Source organism: Pinus tabuliformis, chromosome 3_2 (assembly GCF_031772625.1).
Source record: "Pinus tabuliformis cultivar Carrire ecotype Pingquan chromosome 3_2, CPIR1, whole genome shotgun sequence".
Taxonomy (NCBI): domain Eukaryota; kingdom Viridiplantae; phylum Streptophyta; class Pinopsida; order Pinales; family Pinaceae; genus Pinus; species Pinus tabuliformis.
Genome location: NC_142302.1, coordinates 142,480,654 through 142,503,637, shown reverse-complemented (window position 1 = coordinate 142,503,637; position 22,984 = coordinate 142,480,654). Strand labels below are relative to the sequence as shown.

General features: G+C 36.8%; 4 protein-coding genes across 5 annotated transcripts; all 4 read right to left on the bottom strand.

Moving 5' to 3' along the window:
* Window positions 1–8,337: 8,337 nt before the first annotated feature.
* Window positions 8,338–10,320, bottom strand: LOC149180228 (uncharacterized). The gene is made up of 3 exons (XM_089415973.1): window positions 9,721–10,320; window positions 8,880–9,626; window positions 8,338–8,764 (listed from the first exon to the last, which is right to left on the bottom strand). Exons 1-3 carry the CDS (start codon window positions 10,243–10,245, stop codon window positions 8,630–8,632), a joined length of 1,407 nt encoding a protein of 468 aa, XP_089272099.1. The 5' UTR covers window positions 10,246–10,320; the 3' UTR covers window positions 8,338–8,629.
* On the bottom strand, window positions 10,276–14,782 carry LOC149180227 (uncharacterized). The gene is made up of 5 exons (XM_089413813.1): window positions 14,243–14,782; window positions 14,015–14,113; window positions 13,806–13,886; window positions 10,423–13,661; window positions 10,276–10,302 (listed from the first exon to the last, which is right to left on the bottom strand). The coding sequence occupies exons 1-5, from the start codon at window positions 14,673–14,675 to the stop codon at window positions 10,276–10,278; spliced, it is 3,879 nt and encodes a 1,292-aa protein (XP_089269939.1). The 5' UTR covers window positions 14,676–14,782.
* On the bottom strand, window positions 14,782–17,677 carry LOC149180226 (uncharacterized). Of its 2 annotated transcripts, none has more exons than XM_089415974.1 (7): window positions 17,544–17,677; window positions 17,287–17,370; window positions 16,814–16,897; window positions 16,116–16,244; window positions 15,662–15,748; window positions 15,188–15,265; window positions 14,782–14,983 (listed from the first exon to the last, which is right to left on the bottom strand). In XM_089415974.1, the coding sequence occupies exons 5-7, from the start codon at window positions 15,737–15,739 to the stop codon at window positions 14,783–14,785; spliced, it is 357 nt and encodes a 118-aa protein (XP_089272100.1). In that variant the 5' UTR covers window positions 15,740–15,748; window positions 16,116–16,244; window positions 16,814–16,897; window positions 17,287–17,370; window positions 17,544–17,677; the 3' UTR covers window position 14,782. The 2 variants fall into 2 exon arrangements, with proteins under 2 accessions (XP_089272100.1, XP_089272101.1); XM_089415975.1 differs by having other exon boundaries at window positions 16,116–16,214.
* Window positions 17,678–19,348: 1,671 nt separating this feature from the next.
* LOC149180225 (uncharacterized) lies at window positions 19,349–22,785 on the bottom strand. The gene is made up of 3 exons (XM_089415972.1): window positions 22,631–22,785; window positions 21,890–22,054; window positions 19,349–21,730 (listed from the first exon to the last, which is right to left on the bottom strand). Exons 2-3 carry the CDS (start codon window positions 22,001–22,003, stop codon window positions 19,355–19,357), a joined length of 2,490 nt encoding a protein of 829 aa, XP_089272098.1. The 5' UTR covers window positions 22,004–22,054; window positions 22,631–22,785; the 3' UTR covers window positions 19,349–19,354.
* Between the last annotated feature and the right edge of the window lie 199 nt (window positions 22,786–22,984).

Sequence of the window (22,984 nt, the reverse complement as noted above, 5' to 3'; positions counted from 1 at the left end):
GAGTAATCCTCAATCTATTTGTCCACCCGAAATCCTTGGAACTGTTGGACCTTGCGGAGAGGTGATCGACGGCGGAGGATCAACGGACTGTTTGAAACTTCGTTAATATCAACCGTCGGATGGATGGTAAGATCTACAGTGGATTGATCCAAAAAAAGCAAACATCAGAAAATGATGTATATGGACCTGACTGGACCATTGTAATACGATTTAATATATTATCACATCTGTCACATATTGCAAGCCTCTTGTAAAGCCTTGCCACATTGAAAGCGCTGATTGCGATATATATATATGGACCCGACGAGTTATTAAAAACAGTTTATAATAATATCGCGTCCAGGTATCGGGGAATTGGCTATGTTATGTGAAAATCCGTTGATTGCGATGGAGCTATGGACCCGACGAAGTTATTAACAATAGTTTATAATCATATTGCATCCATTAGGGGCAATCGTAATCGGCCATCGACGATGTTATAGACGTGACTTATAAAAGACCCCCTGAAAGTTGTGATTGCGATTGAGATTGTGACGTGGCATGTGGGACCACTCATTATATATTTCTAACTATGTTAATCTATGATATTGTTATAGAAGGACAGAGGATGTTAAGGGCATTGGCAATGTTATATCGTGAAGACAAAGAGTTGCGACTGCGGAAGCTGCGATTGCGATTAAAGGAGTGATGCGATTGTCGTAAAGAATGTTGGGTCCATTGTATGAATATTGAAAAAAAGGGGGCCTCTCTGATATAGTTATTTCTTTAATATGCAATATTATTATAATACGGCCTCTCTTTTGCATTAACGTGTCCTGTAAGAATTTGATGAATCCGAAGAGACAAAGGAAGCCGAAGAGTGAGCGCAGAGGAAGCCGAAAGATCAAGCGAGCGAAGAGGAAACGAGCGGAAGCCAAAGGTCAGGAGTATTAGGAATATAAAACAGAGAACAAGGGAAAGTTTGAAGTGCTAGGGAACTGTAAGAAAAAAGGGAGCCGAAGTTATGGCAGAAGTGGAAGGAACAGGAGGACAGAAGTAAGTCATAGGTCCAACAGCGTTGGGAGCAGAGAATTACAACCAAACAAATACAGACAGTTTACAGCAGAGTGTTCTTAACTAAGTGACAAGAGCCATGTCACCTCAGTTAACTCCTCCAACTTGTCGGACTGATGTGGAATTTCAAATTTCCTCAATTTGATTAAGGTAAAATCAAAATTGAGGCTTTCATGTTACATTTTCATCACCTTAGTCGCATGGCTAGGTAGGACGGCAATAGCATGCCCCCCACCCTTTCACTCAAATAGCACCCTATCTGGGTATTTATTTTATAATATTTTGTTTTTATAATTTTTTAGTTTAAAAGTAATAATAATGGTTTATTAGTTTTAGTTTTTCTAAAAAAATATTTTTGAAGCTTTTTTTTGGGGGTTTTTAAATTTTTTCAAGGTAATTTAAATAATAATAATATAATAAATTTTGCGTTTTATTTTTTTGGTTTATAAAAAAAAAATCCCTTAATTTAAAAAGAAAAAATTAAGAAAGCTTCTTAGAGTATTTTTTAGAATACAAAGTTGAGTTTTTTTTAAATTGATTTTTCCTTATACTTCTCTTAGAAGTAATGCCAACAAATCCATAACTAATTAGATAAAACTAAGATTTTATGTGGGTTTTGAACACCTCCCACTTAATTACTAGGGATCACACTCCAACCTAAGTTTCTGCAAGTGTCTTTCCCATCAAGTTTGGGTGTGGCCAAACAAATGATATATTTTTGTTCTTATCCTATTTTATGAGGACACATCCAATTGTTGCAATAGTTGATTCAACTTAAGTAACAATCTCACATTGAGAAGGTTTGTTCTTTCTTTGGCTTCATTTTCGACACCTTTTCTTCTAAAGCTATCATGATAATCATCTGGTTGCAAGAAGTGTAGCAACTTGTTCTTCCAACTTTGAAAATATCTCCTTTGAGTCATCCCTTGGATAATTATTATATTCATACACCATGGCTAGGGTTTTGAGACTTCTTTCTTAAGTTGATTTCTAGATGTTGCAATTTCCCTGAAAAACTCCAAATAAAATTTCTTTGGTACAAGTATGGCATGTAAATTTTTATGGACATTCCACTAAAATGGTTCAACAAACCAAAGAAAAACCCCAGTGAAAATTCTTTGATACAAGTATGATATGTAAATTGTTATAGACACTCCACTACAATAGTTCAATAGAGAAAATCGTACAGGGTTTTGCAAACTCTTTATTATGCAATGTTTTTCTTATGATTTAGTGCACAAAATGATGAAATGCGCTAAATTTAAAAATCATAAAAAAGAAAAGCATGAAAATAAATATCACATTGTCCACTATAGAGTTGTCTTAGACATTATGGCCTATATCATTGTTATAGGTATGCTATTTCCTCTCTTCAACCCTTCCCCTAATCATAAGGAGAGGTATTGAGTGTAAAGAAAACCTTGGGAGGGATCCCAATGAATACTAACCCTAGGGAATTAGGCCATGGTTTCCTTTGTGACCTACTTTTCTAAGAAATAATCATTGAGAAAGTATAAATCTTCTTCCTACTTGCATGTCTTTCATTTAAAATGGTTAAGGTTGTTTCACAAGATAGTTGGGAGGTAAGTCCTTAATTTCCCCCTTTAAATAGGTTGCTATATTCCATATGAATACCATGGGACATTTTTATTTTTAATGTTATTTTATTTTTATAAGTTTTTTTTTAACACATTAGAATATTTATATGACATTACATTAATCTTTTTAATTAATTTGATTTTATTTATTTATTTATTTTTATGTAAGTTGATTTAGTCAAAATGTTAAACATTACATTACAATATCTCTACTACTAGGTTGGAGAACTCCTATCCTTGAAATGAAAGAAAAATTAAAATTATATTAAATAAATATTATAATTATAATGTAAAAAATGAAAAGTAGAAAAACAAAAAAAACAAAAAAAAATATAGATTGCCAATTAGATTGTGATAATAGCTGTATGCTAGTGTAACCATTCATTTATTAAGGTAGAACCATGCTTATAGTGTTGATGTGGAGACACTAATTTAATGTAGATGATTTTTCCTATTCTCCCTATCATGGGCTTGTTGTTGACGTTGATGGTGGTCATTTAAAAGAAGTGTTATGACAAGGGAATATACAAGGTAGCAGTCTATATGTTATATGTTTTGGAAGGTTTTATGACATTGTTTAGTCTAATTTGCTCAAAATTAAATAAAGATTTGGTGGAATCACAAGTTTGAGTTGTGAACTTTCCATAATCTGAGTGCCCGAGGAATTTTTCAAGGTGCAGAATCCATATATGCAGTCAAAAACTCATTTTGAACACCAATTGAAATTTAATATTAAAATTATATATATATATATATATATATATATATATAATATATATATATATATACTACATTTCCGCCAAAAACTTTGAAACATATAATGTTTAAAAAACTTCAAAACATATAATGTTTAGACAACGCCAAATACAAGTGATGAAAATAGCAATTGTCAGCGAAGGAGAGAAAGTGGATCAAACATTATCTTCCAATAATTTACATAGAGTTACATAGCGTAAAGTTGTTACATAGCGTAAATTGTATGATTAAAAAACATGCTCTTGTAGAATAAATCAACTTTTGTGAAAAGTTAATCATAACCTTGAATAAAAAGATGATTATTATTATTAATATTGATTTACATATGCACTTATTTCTACAATACATGCACCTACATGCTTCAAATTATAAATCTACATATGCTTCTTGTGTGGACACTTCGTGACATAGTGCCTGAATTCATGATAATTGAAACACTTGATTTTGGATAAGTCTTTCTTTTTGCCCTCTTCGCTGGAATCAGCCTCGCCTTGGTACTTCTTCCCCTTAGACTTTATTCATTTGCTGACTAATGCAAATTCCTCTTCCCCTTCTTTGGATGAGGTCTCATCTCTAGTATTCCACGTTATTTCCTCCTACACCAAGTCAGACTATAGGCTCTCCCAATTTGGTAGTTTCTCCCTCCCATTCACTGAATCTTACTAGTTGTGCCAACTCTTGGGGAAGGCCTAGAAGGGCTAGGATTACCAAATCATCTTCTGCATCCGTAACACTATCTTGACCAAGTTCATCACGAGATTATGTTAACCTGCTCAGGTATTTCGAAATAGTCTCGTTCTTCTGCATCTTGATATTTTGAAGTTTTTCCTTGAGCGCCAAATTCCTGTGGTCATTACTATTCTGGAACAAATATGTCAATGCTTGCCACATTGCATACAAAGTCTCTTTCCCATAGAGATTTGAAACAATATGGTCTCGTACTCCCTCCAATATGATTCTCCTCGACTTGGCTACACACTTCTTCCATTCTGCTAGATCCCGAGCATCAGTTGTTGGTTTCGGGATATTATTATCGATGAATTCCTTCAATCCATTATCTTTTAGCATTGCCTCCATGTGGTCCTTCCAAGCAACATAATTTGAACTTCCTTCAAGGGCATACTCAAGTCTTAGTCCATAGAAAGCCATCCTTCTAGCTCTAAATAATTGATCATGCAAAGGACATGCTCGAGTCATAGTCCATATAGAAAGCTATCCTAGCTTTGAAGAATTGATCATGCAAATTTGATCATCCTGCAATAACAACTTCAAAATTTCTGCTCTATTATGAGTCATGCTCTGATACAATGTAGAAATTAATGTGTAGATTCGAAACTGCTCATGAAATTTACTAAATCACAAAACTCGAAGCTACTCTATTGATATGCAAAAGTTAATTCTCAATCTAGAACACAAATCATAGACATGCAAAAAGAAACATTACACACAAAGATTTATCTAGGGGAAAGCAATTGCTCAAAACTTTGTCCTTTATGTATTGCATTAATCAGATAATAGAGATGAAATACATATCTTGCTCAAGCCTGAGCACAACCTGCAAGTGTATAATCTATCCCTCTGCCTGACTGGCTGACTCTGGCCAACACTTGGCCAATTTTCAAGCCCTTCAAGCTCATTTTTCCTTGTGTTGTTCATTGAGGAAATTAGCCCTATTATTTAGGAAATTCCCTCAATTAGATTGTGCAATTCCTCTAGGTCCTTCCTTTGACTACATGTACACATGAGAGTAGTCTACAAATGACAATACATTGTCTTGGAATCTCCATCTCAACTGGGTAACTCGAATTCTCTGCATGCATGAGCTAATTTAGGTTGATTGATTAGTTACCTAGATGATCACTGAGTGTGGTTGAAGTTCCACTTCCACAACTTGACCTTCCACTAGTTCCTCCAATAATTAGAACTAGTTTAACTTACCATAACTTAATTTAACTTAATTAAATTGCTACCACTGAAATTTACAAAACCTAGTCTCCTAAAATTTAGGAATCACTACACATAACTGAACTTCATGCCCCTAACTCAAATTAACTAAGCTAGCCTCCTTTTTTTTAGGAATCAACTCAAGTAAACTGAACTTCAACTCATTAACTCGAATTGAGTGTTCTTAACTAAGTGACAAGAGCCATGTCGCCTCAGTTAACTCCTCCAACTTGTCTGCTATGTGCAATTTCAAATTTGCTCAATTTAATTAAGGCAAAATCAAAATTGAGGTTTTCATGTTACATTTTCAACACCTCAGTCGCATGGCTAGGTAGGATGACAATAACTTGCCCCCCACCCTTTCACTAAGATAGCACCCTATCTAGGTATTTATTTTATAGCATTTTAATTTTATAAATTTTTAAATATATTAATAATTATTTAATTATTTAGTTTAAAAGTAATAGCAATGGTTTATTAGTTTTAGGTTTTCTAATTTATTTATTTTAAGCCCCTTTTTGTTTTTCTAAATTTTCAAGGTAATTTAAATAATAATAATAATAATAAACTTCGTGCTTTAATTTCTTTTGTTTAAAAAAAAAATCCCTTAATTTAGAAAGAAAAAATTAAGAAGAAAGCTTCTTAGGGTATTTTTTAGAATAAAAAAAATTGACTTTTTTTAATTTAGTTTTTTTTAATTGTTTTTTCCTTGTACTTTTTTTTAGAAGTAATGCCAACAAATCTATGACTAATTAGATAAAACTAAGATTTTATGTGGGTCTTGAATACCTTCCACTTAATTACTAGGGATCACACTCCAACTTAAGTTTCTGCAAGTGTCTTTCCCATCAAGTTTGGGTGTGGCCAAATAAATGATATATTTTGTTCTTATCCCATTTTATGAGCACACATCTAATTGTTGCAATGGTTGATTCAATCTAAGTAACAATCTCAACATGAGAAGGTTTACTCTTTCTTTGGCTTCCTTTTCAACACCTTTTCTTCTAAAGCTATCACAATGATCATCATGTTGCAAGAAGTGTAGCAACTTGTTCTTCCAACTTTCAAAATATCACTTTTAAGTCATCCCTTGGATAATTATTATATTCATACACCATGGCTAGGGTTTTGAGACTTCTTTCTTAAGTTAATTTCTAGATGTTGCAATTTCCTAAAAAAGTCCAAATAAAATTTCTTTGGTACAAGTATGGCATGTAAATTTTTATGGATATTCCACTACAATAGTTCGATAGAGAAAATCGTACAAGCTTTTGCAAACTCTTTATTATGCAATGTTTGTCTTAAGATTTAGTGCACAATGATGAAATGCGCTAAATTTGAAAATCATAGAAAAAAAAGAAAAACATGAAAACAAATATCACATTGTCCACTATAGAGTTGTCTTAGACATTATGGCCTATATCATTGTTATAGGTATGCTACTTCATCTCTTCAACCCTTCCCCTAATCATAAGGAATAGGTATTGAGTGTAAATCAAACCTTGGGAGGGATCCCAATGAATACTAACCCTAGGACATTAGACCAGGGTTTCCTTTGCGACCTACTCTACTAAGAAATAATCATTGAGAAAGTATAAATCTACTTCCCATTTGTATGCCTTTCATTTAAAATGGTTAAGCTAGTTTTCACAAGATAATTGGGAGGCAAGTCCTTAATTTCCCCCCTTTAAGGACTTGCCCCCCAATGGATTAATATCATGGGACATTCTTATTTTTATTATTATTTTATTTTTATAATTCTTTTTTTGTTATTTTTAATTTGTGTTTTATTTTGAACATATTAGAATATTTACCTGACATTACATTAATCATTTTAATTAGTTTAATTTAATTTAATTATATATTTTTATGTAATTTGATTTAGTCAAAATGTTAAACACGTTACATTACAATATCTCTACTACTAGGTTGGAGAACTGCTATGCCTAAAATGAAAGAAAAAATAAAATTATATTAAAAAAATATATAATATAATATAAAAAATGAAAATAGATTGTGATAATAGTTGTATGCTAGTGTAACCATTCATTTATTAAGGTAGAACCATGTTATATCATTGATGTGGAGACACTAATTTAATGTAGATGATTCTTCCTATGATGTGCTTGTTGTTGACGTTGATGGTGGTCATTTAAAAGAAGTGGTACAATAAGGGAAAATACAAGGTGCTGAATCTATATGCCCCAGAGATTTTTCAAAGTGCTGAATCTATATGCCCAGAGATTTTTCAAAGTGCTGAATCTATATGCAGTCAAAAACTTATTTTAAACAACAATCAAAATTTGAAAAAAAAAAATTACTACATTTCCCATCAAAAACTTCAAAACATATCAAGTTTAAAAAACTGCAAAACATATCAGATTTAAACAACACCAAGTGATGAAAGTCTATCTTCCAATAATTTACATCTGTGATACCATTTTAAAGCTGTACGATTAAAAACATGCTCTTGTAAAATAAATCAACATTTGTGAAAAGTTAATCATAACCTTGCACAAAGAGATAATCATTATTATTACTATTGGTTTAAGTATGCACTTATTTCTACAATACATGCACCTACATGCTTCAAATTATAAATCTACATATACGCCAACAACTCATTTTTCCTTGTCAATTCTAACTGTAATTAAACAGAAATTTTTAGAATCCAAAAATCCCATAAAATTTTCACAAAATTCATCACCCCTGACTTAAGACGAGAATATTTATATGGACAGAAAACTAGAGTGCTGTAAACTGAATTTTGAAATTTATATAGTAAGATTTCCAAGTAACAGTTCTAGAAAGGCATATACAAAGAAAAGAACGGTTAAACGTAACTTGCAACTTGCCTACCATTAATATATAGAGAGAGAGCGCAAGCTAAAGTTTTCTACATTTATTTCTGAAATCTATAGTACGATGTTAAGTGACAAACCATAGAAGCTACGATGTTAAGTTAAGTGATAAAGAACAGTATAAATAATCACATGTGACTTCATATTGCCTACCATGAAGAAAAATTTACAAAGCAAATTAGAGTATTGTACACTGAATTTTGAAATCTATATGGTTAGATGTTAAACAACAAATGATAGAATCAGAGAAGCAAATACAGGCATCTAATTTTACAAGCCACCACTGTTTCTGCATATTAAAAGCAGAATATGTGACTTCAACATTGTTTGTTTATAAATGGTTAAACGTCTTAAGGTTATAAAGTAGAACTACCAGGCGCTTGAAGGAACAAGTTGTTACCTAACAAGCCTAGGCCTCTAACTACAGTCTTCTTCGAGAATTTGGAATCTCCTCTCTGATGGAAAGGGTCGTGGACTATAGCCCACAGATTCTAGCCTTTGTTCCAGTGCATTTGATGACAAGTTCTGCAGAGCAGGTCGCTTACTCAGTACCTGGAACAGCAGAAACATACAAATGTCATACACAGTGCCAACTGCACTCTACGTGCCTTAGGCCGATTCTGGAAATACATGCAAAAGTAAAAAGTTGTAACAACATTTTGCTTACCTTTTCAGAATCTTTTGCTTTTGTTTCCTTTTCCTTGTATAGATTCCGGAGCTGACGTAAACTAAGTTGCGCCAAGTCATTAGGATTCTCCTTCATAGAGCTGGATGGCCTTGGCCTGTTCACAGACATGGGATCTCTGGTTTTCCTTGCACTTCCAATACCTTTTGAAGTCATCTGTCTCCTGGAAGGCGTAACATAGGACAACTCCTGCAGTTGTCCTTGTAAGTCCAACTGCATACGTTTTGACTGCTCTGTTTCTTCAGAAACACTGACATTTTTATCCATAAGAGACTGGTATCCAAATTGGACCTCTAGTGGCTCTGGTCCAGGCACTGATGGCTGCTGCGCTGGCAGTTGTCCTTGTAAGTCCAATTGCGTACACTTTGACTGTTCTGTCCCTTCGACAACACTAGCATCCTTGTCCACGAGAGGCACATTGTATCCAAGGGAGACTTCTGGTTCATTCACCAATGGCTGCTGCAGAGCATCTTCAAATGATGTGCCAGTAACATCCCCATATTCTTCTCCAAACAGAACTTGCAAACAAGGCGACATATCGTTATTTTCTTTAAGCTCGGGCTTTTCCAATGGGGTATTATATTCTGGTCCAAATAAGGTGTACAAGCAAGGAGATATGTCATGGCCCTCAGTATGCTCAAGCGTCTTCAATGGTGTATCCAGGGATTCCAACCTCTGCTCCAGTGCATTTGATGACAAACTCTGTAGAGTAGATAGTTTACTCATTACCTGAACAGAAAATATGTACAAATGTCACACACATACACACAAAACGAACTGCCTTATGGAAAACACATGTAAAAGTTAAAAATGTTTTGCTTACCTTCTCAGAATCCTTTGCTTTTGTTTCACTTTCCTTGTATAGATTCCGTAGATTCCGTAAACTAAGTTGTGCCAGATCAGTAGTATTCTCCTTCATAGAGCTGCGAATGGCCTTATCACTTTCTACGGATTGTCTTGGATTGCCAGATACGGCATCTCTGGTTGTCTTTTCACTTCCGGTACCTTCGGAATTCATCGGTTTCCTGGAAGGTGTAACATAGCATAACTCTGGCAGTTGTTCTTGCATGGTCAATTGCATCAATTGTGACTGCTCTGTCTCTTCAAACACCCTAACATCAGTGTCCATGAGAGACACGTGGTGTCCAAGTGAGGCCCCTGGTGACCCTGATTCAGTCACTAATGGCGGCTGCAGAGCATTTTCAAATGGTGTGCCAGTAACTTCTGTAAGCTCACGATTTGTCAATGGAGTACTACATTTTGGTCCAAATAATGTGTACAAGAAATGAGATATATCATGGCCCTCAGTATGTCCAAGCATCTTCAGTGGTGTGTCCAAGGATTCCATCCTCTGTTCCAGTGCAGGTGATGACAAATTCTATGAAACAAATTGTTTACTTATCTCCTGAAAAGAAAAAATGAAAAAATGTCATACATACAGTGCACCAACTGTGTACTATGTTCCTTAAGATGAATCTGATAAAGAAGATGGAAAAATATGAAGTTCATACATAATTTAGCTTACCTTTTCAGAATCCTTTGCTGCTATTTCATTTTCTTTGTGTAGATTCTGTACCTTCCATAAACTAAGTTGTCCCACCAGCTCAGCACGACTCTCCTTCAATGAACTGTGCATAGCCTCATCACTTCCTATGGATTGCCTTGGCCTGTAAACAGAAATGGTATCTCTGGTTTTCTCTGTGGTTCCATTACGTTTTGAATTCATGGGCCTTCTGGAAGGCGTAGCATAGAATGACTCTGGCAGTTGTCCTTGTAAGTCCAATTGCAAAGTTTGCAATCTATTGCTCAAAGTCAGTATTCTGTCTACAAGTTTGGTGCTTTTTGAATCCCCTTTACTAGGAACATTCATATCAGCCAAAATAGTAGAACCCTCAGCTACTTCTCCAGATTCTACAGGATTTTCTGTGAGGAGAATACTTTCAGAATGCTCTGTCCCTTCCAAAACCGTAGCATCCTTCTCCATGACAGACACATGGTCTCCAAGTGGGACATGTGGTGACAAATATTCAGTCTCTGTGGTCACATCTTTTTCTATAAGCTCAAGCTTTTTCACTGGGGTATCATATTCGGGTCCCTCAGCATGTTCAAGCCTCTTCAATGGCTTATCCAGGGAAAGTTGCTGATTGCAAGCCAATTCTCTTTGACACACATCCTTGTCTTCTAGAAGAGATTCATTCATACTTAAACAAGGGGATATATTGTAAATTTTTCTAAGTTCTGAACTTTTGGATGGAATACTGGAGTCCAGGCCAAATAAGGTGCTTAAACAAGGAGATATATTATATCCCTCCGTAACCTCAAGGTTCTTCAACGGAGTATCCAATTGGGAAGGTTCCTGCTTGCTCACCACAATCTGTATATTTTCTCCAGCTTCCTGGCCATTGTTTCCCTCAATTTTGGCAGGGGCAATGAATCCCTCATGTTTCCCGTTGTTGTCCATAGCAAACAATTGTTCTCTAATTCTTTCCTGGCATGCTCCATCTTCAACTTCATTCTTTTCCACAGCTATATTATATCCCTCTGTAACCTCAGGGGTCTTCAAAGGATTATCCAATTGGTAAAGTTCCTGCTTGCAGGCAGCTTCTGTAACAATCTCTGAGATATTTTCTGGAAGAGAATCATCAATACCTGAACAAAATAATGCATCATTACTCTCCATAAGCTTGGGCTTATCTAATGGATCACTAAAGTCCAGTCCAAACAAAGAATTCAAGCAAGGAGATATATCAAGGCCTTTTGTAAGCATAGGCATCTTCAATGGAGTATCCATGTTAGAAGGTTCCTGGTTGCTGGCCACTGTGTCTACTTTCACAAGTTGTATATTTTCTCCAACTTTGAATTCTTGTGTCTCTTCAGCTCCGTTCTGTATAGATTGTTCTTCCTGGTCATCCTCTTTTCCCTCAATTTTGTCAGGGGCAATGAATCCCTCATGTTTTCCATGGTTGTCCATATCAAAAAAAATTTCTTTAATTGGACTTGCATCAGTTATGCCATCAACAATACTAATGCTTTCCTGATATGCTTCATCTTCAACTTCATTCTTTTCCACAGCTACATTGTAAGATCCATGTTCCACTTGATCACCATCTGTTAAGGGAATTTGAACATTCTTGGTGATCTGCTCAACTACATCTTCCTCCTTTTGAGGAGTTGAACCATACAACTCATTGAGGTTATAAAACTCATTTCCATTGTCTGAAAAGTTGTCTTGATGCACTTCATCCTTTGTAGCTGAGTTACAATATTGCAGACAGAACTCTGAAGCTTGAATGTTCTCATATGTTCCTTGAAGTTCATTGGACATATCTACCTGTTCAGGATTTTGCACTTTCATCCAAACTGCATCAGGAGAGCCATCATTTTCTTCAACATCCTGAGTTTCAGCCATTGAAGCAAGTTCATAATGCTCCTCTCTTTGATATACAGAGTCATGAAATCCTTCGCTAGTTTTGGGATCACTCAATTTATCTTCTTGAGCTTCACCATTAACCAGTGAGATGTGACTTTGCTGAACATCATTTAGAACTAAAAGCTCCTCTTCACTGCATTCCCCAGGCTCTTGACCTTCACTATATGATGCCAGCTGTGACAGATTTTCTAGAGACAAAGCCTTTGGCAGGAGTTCGAATTGATGAGCACCATTCAAATTGTCTGCATCAAATTGAAGCTTATTTTTTAATTCTGGAGTGTTGCCACAATCCATTGATTCACCTTCATAAGCTTCATTCTCATAAATCTGTTGGCTGTCATCTTCCTCCTTTTGAGGACCATTCAACTCATCAAGGCCAAAACACACTTTGCTTTTGTCTGAAAAATAAGACTTGATTTCATGAGCTTCATTGTAGTTCTTAGGAGATACAGTTTCTTGAGCATTCTGAGTTTCACTCTTGGAAAACTGTTCAATTTGCTCTTCTTTTTCAACTACAGAGACCTGATACCCTTCAGTGGTTTTTGAATCATTCAATTCATCCTCTAAACCTTCATCATTAACAAGTGATATGGGATTTTCCTGAAGATACTCTTTACTGCATTCTTCATCAGCTTGAGCTTCACTGTTTGATGTCTGCTGCACTGGACCTTCTAGAACTTGCTTCTCAAGGATAAGTTCAATTTGATCCCCCTCACTCCAATTGCCTGCATCAAGATTTAATTCTAAACCTTCAAATCCTTGATTACTGCTGAAACCCATTGATTGAGCTTGACAAGATTTTACAATTAAAATTCCATTTGAAACAAAAACATTCTTCATAGTAGCACATTCTTGGTATTTTGGAAACTCATTTGATTCTCCCTTATTAGCTTCGTGTTCAAAAAGCACATTATCATTTTGCAAACTACTACCAGAGTCAACTGACTGATTTTCATCAACTTGATCCTCTACTAACAAATTACCTTTTTGCTTACCTCCAACTGAATCTGCAATCTGCTCTTCATCGGCAGTTTCTTCAGCAATGTCCAAATCATGTGATTCATCTTCATTATCTATGTCTCCTAGCAGTGGACTATTTGCCAAATCTACATTTGAAACTGGAATCTTCTCTTCCACGTCATAGTGTCCAAGCTCTGGCTTTTTGGATGCAGTACTATATTCCAGTCCGAACAAAGTGACTAAACAGGGAGATATATTATATCCGTCAGTAACCTCAGGGGTCTTCAACGAAGTATTTAACTGGGGCATTTCCTGCTTACAGGCCTCTTTTGTAAGACTCTCTAGGAGTTTGTCTAGTACAGAATCATCCATTCCTGAACAAAGAAACATGTCATTAGTGTCTGTAGGTTTGGGCTTGTTTAAAAGAGTACCAGAGTCATTACATCAGAGGGAACAACACATCAGTACTATCATTACTGAGACAGTCCATCTTTTATCTGGAACAAAATCATACATACCTTGATGAGGGAACACATTGTTACAGTCTACAAAATCGATTGAAATGTCTGCTTCTGTTTCAAGAATAGAATCAGTTATACCTGAACAAGGGAACATATCATTATTATCTGGGTTGTGTTTGATGGAGTAAAAGACTTGTTAATGTGGAGAAAACACATCATTACTATAAATACAGAGGAAACCCATCTTTTTTCTTGAAGAATAATACCTGAACAAGGGAACAAATCAGTACTGTCTTCAGAATTGATTTTAGTGTGAACAGTCTCCTCAACCGTGACTTCTTTTTCAAAAACAGATTCATCCATACCTGAACAAGGAACACATCATTACTGTCGGTAAGGTCGGGCTTGTTTAATGGAGTACTGAAATCATTATAGCAGAGGGAACACATCATTAATCTTAATACTAGGGGAACTAGAACAGAGTCAAGGCATACCCAAACTAGTGAACACATCAATACTGCCTTCAAAACTGTTTGAAGAATCAACAATCTCCTCAGCCGTGTCTGGTTCTGTTTCTTTATAATTGCATGGACAGCTTAATTGCTCCTTAGAAATATCGCTCTCTATTTCTGTGTGGACATGAATCCCATCAACCTTGTAATCAGATGACTCACCTGCATGCTGGGAAACACTAGGCATTGGCTCAGACACACTACAGACACTGTCCAATTCATCAAGGCCATAAAACTGTTTGTCATTGTCTGAATAATGAAATTTGTCTTCATGAACTTCATCCTCAATAGCTGAGTTATGAGGTTGCAGACCAACATCTGAAACTTGAATATTCTCATAAGCTTCTTGAGGTTCATCGTATGATGAATGAATCAGTTGATGATCTCCAACTTTCAAAGAAACTGCATCAGACATGGGACAGCCATCATTCTGGCTACTGTTATAATTCTTATGTGATATTCGTTCTTCATCATCGTGAGTTTCACTTTTGGAAACCTGTTCAATTTGCTCTTCTTTTTCAACTACATGATCTTGATATCTTTCAATTGCTTCTGAATTATTAACGAGTGAGATGGGATTTTCCTGAACAGAAGTAGCTGAAATGTACTGTATGGTGCATTCTTCACCATCTCGAACTTCACTGGATGATGCCTGCTGTGGTAAAATTTCCAGATCTTGTTTCTCACGGAGAAGTTCAGATCGATCACGCTCATTCCAATTACCTGCATTAACAATCATGTTCATTCAAATTCTTGGTTGCTGCTGAAATCCATTGATTCAGCTTTATGAGATTTGAGAAGTAAAATAAAGTCCACTCACATTCTTCATTATTGTCTGGTTCATCTTTAAAAAGAAACTTGTTATTTTGCAAACTAACCAATTCTCATCAGTTTAATACTTTACCAGCACATGGCCATTTTGCATACCTGCAATGGAATCTGCAATCTTCTCTTCATCGGCAGTTTCTTTAGCAATGTTGAAGTCATGTGATTCATCTCCATCATCTGTATCAGCAAGAAGTGGATTATCAATTTGCAAATCTATATTGAAACTGGAAATTTCTCTTCCACGCCATATATTTCATTACTTAAGAAGCAAGTAATTAATTTGCAGACAGACATCTAAAACTGGATTCTTCTCTTTTACATCACTCTGGTCAGTTAATAATGTTATTTATTCAAATTCTTGGTCGCAGTTGAAATCTATTGATCCAATTTGATGGGATTTTTCAAGTAAAATTAAGTCCATTCACATTCTTCCCTATTGCCTGATTCATTTGACTCTTGATCATTATTTCATCCTCAGAAGACCAAAAAAATATATTTGCAACCTACTACCAGAGTCAACTAATCAATTTTCATCAGTTTGATAATTAACTAGCAAATTGCCATTTTGCATACCTGCAATATTCTCTTCATCGGCAGTTTCTTCATCCGATTCATCTTCATCGGCAGTTTCATCATCCGATTCACCTTCATTGTCTGTCTCTGCAAGAAATGCACTGTCAATTTGCAAATCTACAGCTGAAACTGGAATCTTCCCTTCCACACCATATTTTCCATTAGCTAAGAAGCGAGTAATTAATTTGCAGACATACATCTAAAACTGGATTCTTCTATTTTACATCACTCTGGTTAATTAATAATCTTGTTTATTCAAATTCTTGGTTGCTGCCGAAATTTATTGATCCAATTAACTCCATTCACATTCTTCCGTATTCCCTGATGATCCACTTGACTCTTGATAGTTATTTCATCTTCAGAAACAAAATTTTATTTTGCAACCTACTACCAGAGTCAACTCACCAATTTTCATCAGTTTGATAATTTACTAGCAGATTGCCATTTTACATACCTGCAATTGAATCTGCAATCTTCACTTCATAGGCAATTTCTTCATCCAATTCATCTTCATCGGCAGTTTCTTCATCCGATTCATCTTCACCTGTAGTTTCTTCATCCGATTCACCTTCATCGTCAGTCTCTGCAAGAAGTGCAAGAATCTATATTTGAAACTGGAATCTTCTCTTCCACACCATATTTTTCATTACTTTAAAAGCGAGTAATTAATTTGCAGACATACATGTAAAACTGGATTCTTCTTTTTTACATTCTGGTCAATTACTTATTTTGTTTATTCAAATTCTTTGTTGTTTATACAATTTGACGAGATTTGTCAACTAAAATTAAGTCCATTCACATTCTTCGCTACTGTCTTATTCACTTGAATCCTGTCCATTATTTCATCTTCAAAAAGAAAATTATTATTTTGCAGCCTACTACCAGAGTCAAATAACCAATTTACTAGCAAATTGCCATTTTGCATACCTGCAATTGAATCTACAGTCAATTACTTGTTTTATTTATTCAAATTCTTGGTTGTTTATTCAATCCGATGAAATTTGTCAAGTAAAATCAAGTCCATTCACATTCTGCGCTATTGTCTGATTGACTTGAAACTTGTTCATTATTTCATCTTCAAAAAAATAAATTATTATTTTGCAGCCCACTACCAGAGTCAAATAACCAATTTTCATCAGTTCGATAATTTACCAGCAATTGAATCTACAGTCTTATCTCCATCGGCAGTTTCTTCGGCGATGTCCAAATCATGCGATTCATCTTCATCATCTGTCTCTGCAAGACAGTGGACTATCAATTTGCAAATCTATATTTGAAACTGGAATCTTTTCTTCCACGCCATATTTTTGATTACTTAAGAAGCAACTAATTAATTTGCAGACATACATCTAAAACTGAATTCTTCTCTTTTACGTCACTCTGGTCAATTAATATTTTTGTTTATTCAAATTCTTGGTTGCTGCTGCATTATATTGATTCAATTTGATGATATTGTCAAGTAAAAACCAAGTCCATTCACTTTCTTCGCTATTCTCTGTTTCACTTGACTCTTGATCATTATTTTATCTTTCAAAAGAAGATTATTATTTTGCAGCCGACTACCAGAGTCAACCAACCATTTTCATCAGTTTGATAATTTACTAGCAAATTTCCATTTTGCATACCTGCAATTGAATCTGCAATCTTCTCTTCATCCGAGTCATCTTCATCGGCAGTTTCTTCATCAGATTCATCTTCATAATCTGTATCTGCAAGAATTGAACTATCAATTTGCAAATCTATATTTGAAACGGGAATCTTCTCTTCCACACCATATTTTTCATTATTAAGTAATTAATTTGCACACATGCATTTAAAACTGAATTCTTCTCCTTTACATCACTCTGGTCAATGATATGAAAATCATTGTAAGATATCTTACCTTCTTTATCTTCTTCTTGCAGACGGGATGCATCCGGGAAAATTCCATGTCCTACATATACTTGGTGGCTATCAGACTCATAACAATTAGATAAGCTATCATCCAGAGAATCTACATCTGTATAAGTTAAACTTTATCCATCAACAAAATATTTATTCTCTATAACTTTCTCAGTTTCATGAGTACAGGACAGGCTGATATGCATATTCTCTGATTTCTCTCTGAATTGATCTCTTTTAGTCATCTCATCTTCACTGCCAGGAAAAACTGTCTTGGATTTCCTGGTTGTATATAAAATGAGAATCAACTTGCAGGACTTCAAATCTCTCTTCAACCACGTGTCCTTCTATGTGACTCACATCAACTAGGTTTTCCTGGTTAGTATGCTCAACATGAACCAAAAATTCAGATTCTTGTACTTCCACATTCTCAGCATTTAGAGATGCAATATCTGCTGCTTGAAGATGAGCTTCTAGGTCATGAACTTCTAGCGCACCTAATCCAGATTCAGCAAGCAAATTTTTGAAGCTCTCCTTAACTGGGCTTCCTTCTTCGAACCCAATGGAGGATTTTTTCTCAGCACCAGAGAATTTAACTTGTGATAAAATCTCAAACTGTTGAGTTTCTACATTTTCCGTTTGCTGTGTCAATGATGAACTGTCAAGCCTGTCTTCCACTTGAATGATTGAAGGCACTTCAATCACAGACTGGTGCTGTTTAATGTAATTCCCACCTTCAATTGACTTTGGCTTGTAACCCTCTGTTAACTCTGGTTCTGAGTCTTTTTCCACATACTTTGGATATCCAAACTCACTTTCATACCTGCATTCATCTGTGGGTGCTACCTGCTCTTCATCATGAATTTTCGTTTCTTCTATTTCAATTGTAGATTCCTTCAAATTTGCCTCACTATCCATGGGTACTGAACCCAGTTTCTCACTGGTAGCTGCATCTGCTCCTTTTTCATCCTGCATATTTATTCCGTCATCCATATGGATGGCATCTTTCATAACAGTAGTATCTGTTGCTGCTACCAGCTTGATGATCTGTTGCTCTTCATCATGAATTTTCATCTCTTCTATTCCAACTGCAGATTCCTTGAAAATTGTCTCCTCATCCATGGGTACTGAAACCAGTTTCTCAGTGGTAGCTGCATCCGCTTCCTCTTCATCCTCTATATTTGTTCTCTCATCCATATGGCTGCCATCTTTCACAGAAGCAGTATCCTCAGCAGGTTTTTCAGGCTTATTTTCATATTCATCACACTGACTTGGCAGTGTCTGGATTATGACTGTTTCTCTTGACATTTCTGCAGCTTCCGTATCCACAATAGGTGCATTCTCTTCCTTGAGAATGACTCCTAGTGCTCCACTTTCATCTAAATGAACAATTTTCTTATCTTCATGAGCAAGGCCCTTGCACTCTTTCTCTGCTACAACCTTCTGGTCAGCCCCATTGATTGTAGACTGGCTTCCTCTCATTGAAGGCTTCTTAATATCTCTTCTTATAGCAGTTCTACGTGAAGACATGGCCTTCTGGTGACTTTCTTTTACATTTAGTTTTTCCTGTGGAGGATACTCAATGTCAGCACTCTCTTGGTCTCCACAGATTTTTCGAGGTTTAGAGACTCCTACCTTTCTCTGTAAATCTTGAGTAAGCGTAGTTTCCTTTGCATTAGTGTCAGACCCAGATTGCCTCTGCTTCTCATCGGATGCTTTATCTATGTTGGCCTTCTTATGAACCTCATTCTCAGGTGCCCCTTGCTTTCGGCAGGTTCTTCTTGTTTCTATTTTTGGGCCATGGATTTTCCTCTATGAGTTTTTATGATGAGCCATCTTTTCCATCCCATCTGGCTCGACTGCTTCATGGTCATCACTGCAGTCTTTGACATCTTCCTCAACAGGATTAGTTTTGTCCTGTTCAACACAAAAGTCAACCTCCAACTCCTTTTGCCCTTCGTTTTGCCCTTTGCAGGTGACCACTTCAACAGGAACGTTAGCCACCTTGCTATTTCCCTCTTCAACCATCTTAGCCACCATTAACTCAACCTTCTGCCCACCCTTACCTCTGCGAGTGACAACTTGTTTTGGCAAATCAGCACAATTTGTAGTGACTTCTGTAGAGACATGAGCTGTCTTGACCTTGTCCTCTTCATTCTGCCCACCCTTTCGTCCTCTCCGGGTGACTACTTGTTTGGGAGATTGAAAAGGATTTGCAGCAATAGCTTCAGAATTAGCTGCCTCGTTCTTAGTCACCACTAACTCATCCTTCTTTGCACCCTTTCTTCCTCTGCAACCGACCTCTTGCTTCAAGGATCCTGAAACATCAGCTGCACTGACCCTATCTTCTTCAGCACTGGCATTGACCATTAGTTCCTTCTTCCCTCTGCATCGAACTACTGGTTTTGAAGATTGAACAGGATTTGCAGCCCCATTCTTGTTCTCATCATTCTTCTGCCCACCCCTTCGTCCTCTGCGAGTGAACACTTGATCTAAGGATTCAGAAGGATCTGCTGTGGCTTCAACAGAAACATTTGCTGCATTGACCCCACTCTCTTCAGCAGTGGCACTGACAGCTAGCTCCTCTGTCTGCCCAGCCTTTCGACTTCTGCGGGTCACTATTTGTTTAGGTGATTGAGGAAGATTGGTGGTGGCCTCAAGAGAAGCCTCAATCTGATCTGCTGATGTAGCTTTAGCAGAAATATTGACTACATTGACCTTGTCCTCCTCTGCAGTAGTACTCGTTGCTACCTCTTTCTTTTGCCCAGCCTTTCGACTTCTGCGAGTGACTACTTGTTTAGGAGATTGGGAAAGATCTGCAGTTGCCTCAAGAGAAGCATCAACTGGATTTGCTGTGGCTTCAACAGAAACATGAACTACATCGATCTTGTCCTCTTCCACACTAGCACTCACTGCTACCCCCTTCTTTTGCCCAACCTTTTGACTTCTGCGAGTGACTATTTGTTTAGGGGACAGAGAAAGATTGGTAGTGGTCTCAAGAGAAGCACCAACTGGATCTGACGGGTTTTCGGCAGAAACATCAGCTACATTGACCTTTCTATTAGTGCAAGCATTCACCGGCTCCTCCTCCTTTTGTGCACCCCTTCTCCCTCTGCGAGTGGCAACATGTTTTGGGGATTGAGAAGGATTTAGAGTAGCTTCAATAGATGCATCAACTTCAATACTCTTGCTCTCTTCAACACAAGCTTCACCCACCAGCTCGTTTTTCCCACCCTTTTGCACTCTACGAGTGACCATATCCTTCGACGACTCTGAAGGCTTTGCATTGTTTTCCACAACAGAAGCATTAGCTTGCCGACCCCTTAAAGTTCTCTGAACAGGCATTACTTTTTCGCCCTCCTTCTTGTGCTCTGCTGCAGCGGCCTTCTCAGCAGGAGACACAACAGAAGGATCACCCTTTTTCTCTTTTGATTCTTCTTCTTCTTCGTCACTGTCATCAACCAAATCAATTATGATGGGTGACTTTCCCATTTTCTTATTCCCATTGACGGAACCCAGTTCTGTTGTTTTTGTCATATTTTCTTTATCTCCATCTGAGACCCTGACAGAGGACTTTCTGGCAGCAACAGAACGGCTGTCCACTTCGTGTGTGACCTTACCAGTCCGAGTCCTAACGGTTTTTTTACAAGGCGGTGTCGCTTCAGCCTCACCATTTTCTTCAGCTTTCTTTCTAGGATTTCTTGTATTTCTTCTTCCATTTTGTAGGGCAAGATCCTTCTGCACGCCCTGCTCTATTTCAACAGCCTCTTCAACTTTTTCTTTGACAACTTCATTCACCAAAGCTTTCTTCTTCTTATTATTATTATTACCCACCTTCTGTTCCTCGGCCTCCACATTCACCTCAGGTGCAGAAAATACTGAGGCTTTTTCTCTGGAAACCCCTCTGCGGGTTTTCACTACTTCCTCAACAACTTCGTCTCCTTTGCCAGTCTTCAATCCCACCTTTGTGCGGCCTCTTGACCCTTTTTTCCCAGTCTTGGCCCCTCCATCGTCTTCACTGTCAGTAGACTGTGGTGGCTCTTCGACCTTTTCTTCTTCAATGGCCTTTCCCACTTTCTTTGACCTGGTGGATACCTTTGGCACATTGGAGATCTCAGTCAACACAGGCTTCTCTTCATTATCTCTCACTGGTGCACTCTGCTTCTTGCCTCCTTTTGCAGCCTCCACCTACCAAAAATAAAAACAACATGAAAATTAACATTTCTACTCAGAGTTGTCCATGGAATACAAACTGCATCCATTTCAGAGTTCTAAATCACCCACATACACCAAAAAATAAAAAGCCACAGAACTAGGGAAAACCGAACCAAAGTGCTTTTCACTTACATTCAAAAGAGCTGCAAGGGAGTCCGCCATTTGCAGATTTGTCAAGTTTGCAGGAATATCGTGTTTCTTGCATAAGGCCTGCAACTGCTTGCGGGGAAGACTGTGATAATCCATCGTTGACGTATTCTAAAATAAATATGTTGCCCTCTCGCATTCAGTGAACTCCTGACCCAAAAATAAAAAAATGAAAATACCCAAATTTGTCAAATATCCTCACATCCAGGCCAGTGCACAGATATATTCACTTTTGAGTTCACATCCAGATATATTCACTTAAGAGTTCACATCACATCCAGATATATTCACTTAAAAGTTCACATCCAGGCCAGTGCACAGATATATTCACTTAATAGTTTACCAGGATCAAAGCTAATACAACAATATTTATAAATACAGAGTTATTATCATCAAATACTAAAGCACAGATATATTCACTTAAGAGTTTACCAAGATCAAAGCTAATACAACCATATTGTAAGCAATTATCATCTAAACATTTTGATGGCTCATCATGTTATTAATGAGATTTGAACTAGTGAGATTTGAACTTAGGTAAAAAAATAATAACTATTCCACCCATCATTCCAAGATAACCCCAATTTACTCCTTTCAAACACTATTTCTACCAGAAATTCATTTTGCAAAAACTACAGAAAGAAACCCACAACTGAACTAAACATATTTAAGAGCCAAAAATTCGGAAAAATCACAGAAACTACAGATCTGAGAGAGTAGACTTACCAACTGTTGCGAGAAAATAGTCCCGCTGTAAGGTCCGGGCAGCAGCGGGTGAAATCGTTTTCTTCTTCGTCGCCGTTCTTCTTCTTCTTCTTTCAGTTGCTGCAAACCTTAAACCCTTGACCACAACCTCCAAAAAAATAACGCTGAAATTGAAGGTCGATTGGTCGACCTCTGCATTCATAAATACTCTTTTGGTCGGAGAGCCTGAGAGTTTGACCGTTATCCACTTCGGCTTCTTCCGCTGCTGACACGTGTCTTTTAATTCAATTTCAAATTTCAAATTTCAAATTTCAAATTCAAAATTTGAAATGAACCCCAACGGTACAAGAGAGTGCAGGCTCCTCCCAACGGTTG